This window comes from Coccinella septempunctata, chromosome 9 (genome assembly GCF_907165205.1).
Source record: "Coccinella septempunctata chromosome 9, icCocSept1.1, whole genome shotgun sequence".
NCBI classification, from domain to species: Eukaryota; Metazoa; Arthropoda; class Insecta; order Coleoptera; family Coccinellidae; genus Coccinella; species Coccinella septempunctata.
In genome coordinates, this window is record NC_058197.1 from 5,298,693 (window position 1) to 5,309,626 (window position 10,934).

The 10,934-nt window shown below is 35.0% G+C and overlaps 1 protein-coding gene across 1 annotated transcript; it reads left to right on the forward strand.

Moving 5' to 3' along the window:
* The first annotated feature begins 8,752 nt into the window (after nucleotides 1-8,752).
* LOC123321015 lies at nucleotides 8,753-9,542 on the forward strand. Its single transcript, XM_044908517.1, has 2 exons — nucleotides 8,753-9,039; nucleotides 9,236-9,542. Exons 1-2 carry the CDS (start codon nucleotides 8,885-8,887, stop codon nucleotides 9,540-9,542), a joined length of 462 nt encoding a protein of 153 aa, XP_044764452.1. The 5' UTR covers nucleotides 8,753-8,884.
* Nucleotides 9,543-10,934: the final 1,392 nt, after the last annotated feature.

The following is a 10,934-nucleotide window of genomic DNA, read 5'->3' on the forward strand; positions in this document are numbered from 1 at the left end:
TTTACACCAGTGTGAAGCAAATGTAGTTTATCTACAAAAAAGAGATGTAGATGTCCTCTACACTGGTGTAAATTCAATCAGCAAACGAATACTAAAATCGAGTGTAGAAAAGTGCTATCTCATGCAATGATAGCGAATTTCGTGAACACTTCGTAGAGGTTCTTGCTTCTTGCTTACTACAAAGTAAGGATCGAAAGAATGGCTCAATTGGCTATTGAAATTGGCGGTCAGTTTTGCAGTTGAGAAAGACTATGTGGATGTGGAGGGAAGAAACAAGAACTCTTTTTTGCAAGAACTGATTATCGCAGATGAGGAATGAAGCAATTCGTCAACATTGTGCGCCTATATGCCATCACATACCTACATATGTAGACTTTTTTACATTACTTTTAATTCCTTATCAATCGACCACGTACCCGCACTAGTCCAACCTCAATTGAGAGGCACCTAAAGGCGGGATGTGATGTGATGTCACTGTCGGGTATGAGTCTCTGTGCCCACTCGTTCATCTTCTCTATATCCTTTTTGTTGAAAATTTTTTTGTCTCCTAGTTCTAATCTTAGGTTCCAGTACTTTCTTTTTATGTTTCGTTACGCTTCGACCCTGTGATCCAGCCTGCAGTATATCATGATGTGTTCCATGTCATCACGCCCTGTTTTGCACTCGCACTCTCCATCTGTGGGTCTCAATTTAAAGATGCTTAGGTAGGCTAACATGTGTCCATGCCCAGTCAACAACTGAGTTGCTTTGAATGTCGACCCGAGTCTCTCATTGCCTAGATCTCTAAAATTCTCTTGGCTCGTTCCAGAATCGCATCTTTTCATTCTTTTCAATCTGTTACGTCAATACCGTCCAATAAAAGCGCAGATCTACGTCTATCTACGAATCAGAGCAAAGTCTCTGTTCCTTGATAGCCACGTTGGTATATAACTTCGCATTTCAGCTGCAGTTCACTTATATTACGTTCCGCTATTGAATATTTGGAATCATCCACAAAATTCGTCGACTCGGTATCTTCGATCGAATCTGCAACTTCACACATATCATTTATCATTAGGTCCTTTCGTTTGCATAAAAAGTGTAGCACTTTTCTACACTCAATGTCGATTTGATTTACACCAGTGTGAAGCAAATGTAGTTTATCTACAAAAAAGAGATGTAGATGTCCTCTACACTGGTGTAAATTCAATCAGCAAACGAATACTAAAATCGAGTGTAGAAAAGTGCTATCTCATGCAATGATAGCGAATTTCGTGAACACTTCGTAGAGGTTCTTGCGGCGATTGACTTCGTACTGGTTTCCACATCACACCACGAACATGTGCTACCCTCAACAAGTCCACGTAATTCAAATCAATAAGAAATTCCAAAGTGAACAAACAATATTTGAGGTGAATTTCCTCCCAGAGAAATAATAAAGAAAAATTATAATGAATAATGGAGAAGAGAAAATATCGAACACCCACAATTCCATATTTTCCGAGATTTTCAATGAGAAAATCTTTATTCAGGCAATCAAATGCCTTAAATAGATCGATGAATAATCCTGAGACTAACATTCCTTTTTCCAGGAACTTCAAAATATTATTAGTGAATTGAAATATATAGCCGTTTGGGTGGACCGATTTTTCAAAAATCCATGTTGAGACGGATGGAAAAGATCATGAATATTGTAATATATTAGAAGTCTAGTCACCACTGCTAGCTCAAATACTTTCGAAAAACTATTCAACAGGCTTATAGGCCTATAGTTTTTCCAGTCCTCAGGATCCCCATACTTGAATATTGGAATTATCACCGATAGCTTCAGCTGCTCAGGAAACACCCCAAACCTTCACTATATGACACAATATTGAAGAGATAGCATCAACACTCAATTGAACAATTTTAACTGGAATTTCGCCAATTCCAGAACTTGAATTGCTTTTCAGTTTCCTAAATATCTCAACAATCTCCTCTATGGTAAAGGGCTTCACGTAAAAAGATGTATTGGTTTCAATATTGCAAGCAAATTTTGAATTATTGAGATTTTTCATCATGTTCGGGATCAATTGAACCAATAATTCATTGTAATCATCCGCTGTTTCCTGAGGTGATTTAGAAGTTGTATTTTTAAAACTGCCTTCATTCCTAATTTCATTGCATATTTTCCACATGGCTTTAGTCTTATTATCCGAGGTTTTAATTTCTAGCATCAATGAGTATCCAGTGTAATATATTTCAAGGGAAAATGTATATTGAAAATATTTATGAAGTCATTCGAGAAGCTTTGCCATTGCTTATTATCCTGGAAGCTGATGACGTTTTGTTTATTTGTTGAAGCACTGGAACCGACTGGTGACGCTTGAAGAAAATCCTATTAACAGCTACTCCTTCCGGCCAAAAATCTGCACTCATGGCATCCTGCAAATATTCTGCCGGAAATGGAACTTTGAATGATGAATATATCTCCGGTTGTCTTGATTTCAATTTTTCACATTTAAAGTCTGGTATATGCGGTTTGAAAAAATCACACAGCTTATTCTCTGTAGTGTCAGGATTTAGTCGGAATACATGAATGTATGACATTATCATTTTAGGTACCACTGAGTTAGTTTTCTGAGTACCAATTATTGGTTTTGGGGATTTTCTTGTTGCGCTTGTATTGCTTTGGTGACTCTTTGGAGCGAATGTATCCAGTATGATGTTGTTCGTTTTCCTCTTCTTCTTCACTACCACATTCCATTTTGACTATCAAACAATATAGCATATGTATGAGTTTTAACAAAGGTAAGTGTAATGAGGTACCTCATAAGCCCGTTAATTGAAAACACACAACTCATAATAACAGTTTTATGATTTTCAATTTGAAGCGCGAAATCAGAATACTCTTCCTTGTATTTTATATAAATATCGACAAGAAAATGAACATCCTGAGGGACAAAACATAAGTAAGACGTTGATTGTTCCTTTTCTTATCGATGTTCAGAAAATACTCTTTCCAATTACTTTATCCTATTTTTTTTTTCTTTACAGAATGGACGCTTTCCTGTTTAACGCCTTCGGAATTAGTTCCGAACCACTTGGCCAACTCAGTAGAAAGGACATCGAAAAGAATTTGGGTTTGGAAGAAGACAAAATTTTTGCTGACTCGAACAAGATCTATCAACCTGATTCATCTTTGTCTAAAAACTCCGGAGTGAGATTCGAATCACAGCAATCAGCTTCCCAACTCAGCGAAAAGGTTTTGTGTTCGGAAAAAGCCAAAGTCTCTACCGAATCTTACAAAATGAACCAATATGATTATTCATTGTATGATGACAACTTCGGAATGAGTTTAGCATCTCAGCAATCAATACCCCAACTAAGCAATGAGGAAATGGAAATGATTTGTTGTCTGGAAGAAGCCAAAACCTCTGTTGATTCGAACAAGATCAATCAACCTGCTTCTTCCTTGACTAACACTTTCGGGAAGAATCTCGGATCACAGCAATCAACTCCTCATCTCAGCGATGAGGAATTCGAAAGGATTTTGTGTGTGGAGAAAGCCAAAATTTTTGCCGAATCGAACAAAAAACAATCTGATTATTCATTTTCTGACATCTTAGGAAAAACTTCAGAACCTCAGCCATCACCACAACAACACAGCAATGAGGAATTGGAAATGATTGTGCGTCTGGCAGAAGCTAAAATCTTCGCTGACTCGAACAAGATCTGTCAGCCTGATTCTTCCTTGTCTTACAACTCCGGAATGGGATTCGAATCACAGGAACTCAGCGGAAAGGTTTTGTGTTCGGAAAAAGCCTCTGCCCAAACGAATAAAATGTACCAATATGATTATTCATTGTCTGATGACATCTTCGGAATGAGTTTAGAATCTCAGCAATCAATACCCCAACTAAGCAATGAGGAAATGGAAATGATTTGTTGTCTGGAAGAAGCCAAAACCTCTGTTGATTCGAACAAGATCAGTCAACCTGCTTCTTCCTTGACTAACACTTTCGGGAAGAATCTCGGATCACAGCAATCAACTCCTCATCTCAGCGATGAGGAATTCGAAAGAATTTTGTGTGTGGAGAAAGCCAAAGTATCTGCCGAAGGGAACAGAATGAATCAATCTGATTATTCATTGTTTGACATCTTCGGAATAACTTCAGAACTTCAGCCATCACCACAACATTTCAGCAATGAGGAATTGGAAATGATTTTGCGTCTGGAAGAAACCAAAAGCTTTGCTGAATCGAACAATATCAATCAACCTGATTTTTCCTTGTCTAATAAACACGGAGTGAGTTTCGAATCAGAGCAATTATTTTCCCAACACTGCGAAAAGGTTTTGTGTTCGGAAAAAGCCAAAGTCTCTTCCGCATCGAACAACTTCGACAACTTCGGAATGATTCGTGGTCAACTCACTGATGTCGAATTTGAAAGGATTTTGGGATTGGGTGAATCAAATGTCTCTGCCGAATCGGCCACGCAGATAAATCGATCTCATTCCGACCAATATATGACGGATTGGAATTCGCTTTTTGAGCAGGAGCCAATAAAAATAGATGATATGTTTAATGGACATAGTTCCCATCAAGCACCGGACACTCAACTCCAAAATTCGATTATTTCACCAGATTCGGGCATCTGTGATGAAGGATTAGCGGAATCCGATTCATCTTCATCAATTCCACCTACCTATTCCCAAATTTTCGAAGTGAAAGATCAATGTTTACAACAGAAGGAATGTTACCGAACATCGGTACCCAAGTCCACACCCTACGTCTTCAAAACGAATTCGGGTTTATGGAAAAATCGCAATTACGAAATAGTTGAAAGTGTGAGGCCACCAAGTATGATACCAAAAAGGTGAGTGATTTCTACCATATACTACCACTTATATTCAAAACAAATTATATGCAGGTCGTTCCACACTTCGCGCCACCTGACGATTAATGTTCATTTTCTAACTGATGATTATTCTAACCGAAAATTGTGTATTACATGCATTTTCAAATCAGCGTGGAAAATGCTTTGTTGGACAATTCAAGCAGATAACGTCATTCTTAAAACATAATAATTTTTTGTTAATTGAAACTTGATATAAATCCGAAATAAATTGAATATATATAAATATATATATCAAAACAATTGAAGAATTTTGGTAGACCCGTAATGATACTTCTTTAAAGTATTTTCGGAATTGCATGAACAATTCTTCCAGTTTTGTTTTAGTAATCATATTTTTTTATCACGAAATTTCGAAGACACTTCAAAATTTTCACCAAAGCCGCAATATAGCGGTTCATTCCAGAAATAATACATAGAATAACGAAGTTATATTTTTGCAGTGACGTTATCAAGCCAAAGTGAGAATAAGAGAAGGTGTCCGGAAACTGCAAAAACAGAAGGTAAGTTTTGTACTATTATTAGGTATGAATTCAATTATTATTCTTATTCGTGTGTTTCTGCTGACTGAGGTTCTACACGAAAGTTATTTCAACTCTAATTCATATTTTCAAAACTACAAGAAACATAAATCTTAACTTTTACTAAGTATGAATAAAAGATAAATTTTTAATGGGAAATTAACAATAAAAAATTTGTCGGCAGATAGAAATTCAATTTCAATGGAAAGCTCCGAAACATTCATCTATACAGCGGGTATTGAAATTTTTTTAATTCAAATATATAAAATAGAACTCATCAAAATATCTAAATAATTTAACCAAAAATCACCTATATGAATCACTCAAGATGCCGAAGCTATCATTCCTCTCACTTCTAGACTACTTTGTGTAGGTTGTAATTGATATCGATTCTCGTTCATTTGTTGCGAGATGCCTGTTACAATCATAAAATATTTGGGAAATTTGTTGCATAGTAAAAGGAGGGATAAACAACGTGGAAATATTGTGACAGGATATAGTGATATTAGTGCTTCCGTACCTTTACTCCATTTTTGACGCCTTGCGAGAATGTGCAGACATCTAAATTATATGCATTTTCAACTGCTGAAATGAGAACAAACACGCGAACATCCAAAGTTGCCATTTAATTTCATTTCCAATCATAAACCATACACCCAGCATTGTTCTAAGCGAATCCATATTTTAGATTCAATCATAGGGAGAATATTTTTATTATTTTCATAATGAAATGAAATAATTATTGTCGATAATGCAGATCACAGACGGATGTATTTTATGGAGGTTTATTCCAACTTCGTCATTTTGACTGTTTTGCATGAGCAGGTGATTTTAAGGGAAACAGTTTATTTCATTCTTCTTTAAATTCTGCTGTGAAAAGAGAAACACTAACCTTGTAGTTATATATAAGAAATTTAGTATAGATTCTCCACGAGTATATGGGGGGTGTTCGAATTTGAGTAGAGATCTCGTTCACACTTCTTTGAGTTATCAATCGAGGGTTCGATCCTGTTTGGGATAATCTTCCGGACTGTACAAATCAAAAACAATAACGATTCACATTATGGCTTGATCAACTGAGACATAGAGAATATACGGAAAGAATATCTGCATTCTTGGAAGTTGGAAACACAAATCTAATTAAATACGAAATGGTGGAGAAAGAAAATGGTTGTCGAATAATGTACTTTAATCATTATTACACGCACGACGTATCAGAGAATCTTTGGAAACGAAGCTCTTTGTAGACAAGTACCGGGTACTAGATGTACCTATGCATCTGAACATTTTCATTTTTATTTACTCATCATTCGAATTGACGCGTCCTTCATCAAGTTTTAGGTTTTCATTTTTATAAATAATAAAATGAATTTCCTTGGAATTTTCAGGTATTCAAGTGTTCCAAATGCGAATTCTCTTCATACTTCAGGGATATTCTGGACCAGCATATCCACAGAACACATTTACAACCAAATCAAGAGTAAGTAGAGAACAATTCAGAATTCAAAATTTATAATATGTAGTACCTTACTATTTAATACACTTTATGTGAAAGAAATTCAACAGGTGAAAATAATTAGAGGCATGTGTCATATTTAATACATACATTACTTATAATGCTTTCAATACTTTCAATCAATTCTAAACAAATATGTTTATATATCTATGCCAGTACGATGTGGATGATTGTCTTTCAGAAATCTCTGACGTTACCACATTTTCGTGTCATCGGAAAAATGTGGCTAACATATTTTTCAAAGAAAAGCCTCGTGATTGTACTCGTAGATACTCGATAAGCTTCGTTTTGCTGTCAATTTCAAACTTCGATATCCTGATCGTCCCTTCAGTATTCAATTCATTCATTTCATCGAAGAATGCACTATCGATCACCATTCTTTTTTTTTTGTGATGGCCTCTTTCGACGAAGAACCTAAAATTCATTGAACTTGTTGTATAAATAGCTAATATTTCAGTCAAGTCGAAAGATCGCTTCGAATGAAACCTCATTATGAATTATTCTTAAGCCGATTAGATACATGGCAGAACAGACTTTTTCCGCCGACCTCTTAATAATATAATATCATAAAATCTCATTTTGAAGCGTTGGGTATGAAGAAGAGGAAAGAAAAAGTCTATAAAGCATTTCAGTGGTGGAACCTTGTATTCAAATCATCCGGTTACATGTTTTGGTTTACGTCATTGTCAAACCAAAAATTCTGAAAAGTTGTTACTTGTAAGTGCAAAATATGAGGTTGAGCAAACTTAGAAAAGGTAAAAAATAATAATGTTACGTTTCAGTTAAATCTCTCTCTGAAACTCACGATTTTTTAAGTTCCATTGTCATATATATAATTGTTATGTTTGCATATTTAAAAATTTTATTTATTATTTCAGATGCAAGCAGATACAATCGAATGAACGTGTTAATTTTACTATCAACGGAAAAGAAAAAGCACCCCATTCCTCTGTTGCTAATAGGGCGTCTATGTAAGTAAATATAATAAATTTTTATAATTATTTTTCAGAAATTTCAAATATTTTAAATTGTACTGTAATCAATTGTTATTGTTCATGTTGAAAATAGGTTGCTCATATTGATGTACATTTTTGTGAGATACTTAGAATTATCTGGAGAAATTAAAGAATAGCATTTTTCGTAACCGCTTCGCTTACCGAGTGACACTTTGGATCGGAAGTTGGCATGAAATTTACATTCGCAATAGACTTCGTAATCGATAGGGAACATGAGCTTTAAAGTTTGCTTTGTATCGTATCTGTCATAATGGAAATAAATAGCGTTGTGAAGTATAGGGCGAATGGAAGTATTGTACAACTTTAACTAAATTGAGTCCAAGCAACATATAAGGGGAAGAATTGAGAATCCATGTTGCGTTTTTAAAGCGAGTTGAATCAATATATCATCAGATATCACTTTATCATTGCCCCTACAAAATACTTCTTCCAAATAACCTGTTGAATATTCCTTATATGCGCACACTGAACATTAAACACATAGGCACACGAATAGCGACGAATAGTCAGTTCGGCTCTGTAATCCGATGTGAGAATAATCTTTCGATTCCAGCATTAGAAACAAAACAACATAAAATACTTCGCAAGATGTATGTATAAAAATTATTTGGTATTATCGAATTGACTACTTATTGACAACTTAGAAAACAAGGATTCACAACCATTTCACCATGATTCCTTAGACTTGTAAGCTCACCTAAATGTTTTCCGAATGCATTGTTTTTTGAAACATCAACTGAACTACGGGTCTTTCGTGAGATTTTAAAAGGAACGAGAATAGTTCATCATAACTTATTATATTCTCTTTCAGAAGGAATAAGAAATTTACCTGCACAGATTGTTCATTTCCGACGACAGATTTGAGAATATTTCTGAATCACATATTTGTGATACATAAATACCGCTGGTACAAATGTCCAATCTGCCGTGTTTGCACGACATCTCCAAATGCAAGCATGGAGCATTTTCGAAAAAATCCTGATCACATGATACCATATGGGAAAAGAAACTCACAGAAAAAGATAATTCAACCGAGACGAGAAAAAAAATACAGGTACAAGTCGGATGAGAACTTGAACATCGAGGTGAAGAAAGAAGGTAACAAAGAAAAGTGAGTATACATCTATCAAAAATTTACATTTCCGCATAATCATCATATCATATCATATCAAATTATTTTGTCTTCTCTCAAAATGGGTTTTTATTTTATTATAAATATAAAACAGTTTATTGTGCTTGGAATTTTGTAGCCACTTCAATCAAGAATCACTGAGTGAATATTTTACTATTTATTTTTGCTTTTTCAGGATTGTTATAACACCCAAACCTCATTGTTTCAAGAAGGGGAATAAAATAGAAAAAAAATTCTACTGTGAGGTTTGTGAATTTAAAACACTTAGCTACAGTACACTGATGGTACATAAGAATAGGAATCATAATTTGGCTATGAGATGCCCAGGGTGTTTTCCTCACTTAAATTCGATAGCTGAATTGATAAAACATTTAATGGATAGTCCCAATCATATGACGACTTATCTCAGATGCAACATTTGTGATTTTGGAACCTACGATGAACGGGCATTAACGATTCATAAGAAGAGGAAACACTTTTAATCAATTCATGACGGAAGTGAACGAAGATCCGTGAAGGTGAAAATATCTAATGTGAGTAGAAAGTATTATTCCTGGAATCGAAAAGAAGAAAATGAGAAAAGTATGGACGTCACTGACACAATCGAAGTAGATTCTTACGTTTGCATATAAACTAGAAGATTTCAAATAACCGACTTTGCAATAGAGGCAAACGAGAAATATGAAGTAAAACAACGTCTGAACTTGGGTACCTAAAACATATTTTATAATGAACCAAAATTTAACCCACATTATTGCACTACTGATTAATCGATCGGCCAAGGAGAATTACGAGAGAAAATATGGACCATAACTGAACGAAAGAGAAAAATTACGACTTTTCTTTGATAGTGCTGTTCGAACATCCATGAAAGTGAAAAAGTATAATTATTGAAAATAAATTTTACGAAATTTCAGAGTTGTTTTATTTGACTTCACAAGAAAGGTGAAATTTCTTCTGAGATAGCACATAATATGGCTAGTAAGGGTAGGCAATAAAGGCAGACCTATCCTTTACCTAAAAAAAGCCTAAAATCTTTAGGCTATTTCGCCTTTGTGGAATCTACTAAGTAATGGAGATAATTTTTTTCACCCATCATGCCTATCCTACATTTCTTTTCAATGTATTATGTAATCGAAGAATATTTGTTTGAAACTTCTCATCAAACATTCAGCGATCTCTACCAGCACCTGCAATCCTACTGCTACCTATACGTGAGAGCCATAAATTAGAAAAGAACCATTAGTAACAGACGAATGTTATTAGCGAATCGTACACCCCGACTGTTTCGCCTTTTCGAGTAGTTAGGTACATAATTTCGAAAAATTTCGATGTAGTTAGGTTGAACAGTGGGTAATCATCCTCTCCAAAAGAAGCAATTTTTTGGCATTTATTTGCATTCAATTTTTTGGCGTTGTTTCGATTTCATGACATATCTTTATTTCCCATTTTTACTATTATTATTGGACCAAAAAATATGGGCAGTCCAGGGTTCAGTCCTCTATAGCATTCTGATAATATATACCGAAACACAGAACACGGCCTTATCACCAGGTGAAATGGACTCGAAGGCACAACTCAGTTTAGCAAGGCTGTGGTCAATTTCAAAAATAGAATAATAAAAACATCCCTTCCATTATCAAATTTCAGCTGCTCTGTAAGCCCCAACCGTTTACAAAATTGACCACAAAATTCACGGTTTTACCTCCGGTGCATTTAACAACAAGAGTAATATACCTGAGAAACAATATCAAATATCGTGGAATTTTGTGTTCCTTATTCTCGTGTGGTCAAATCGCATAAACTTCTTCCGCAACTATTTTCAAACCGAATCAATGTCTTCCTCTTTATTTTAGATCCGTTATATGTTAAAG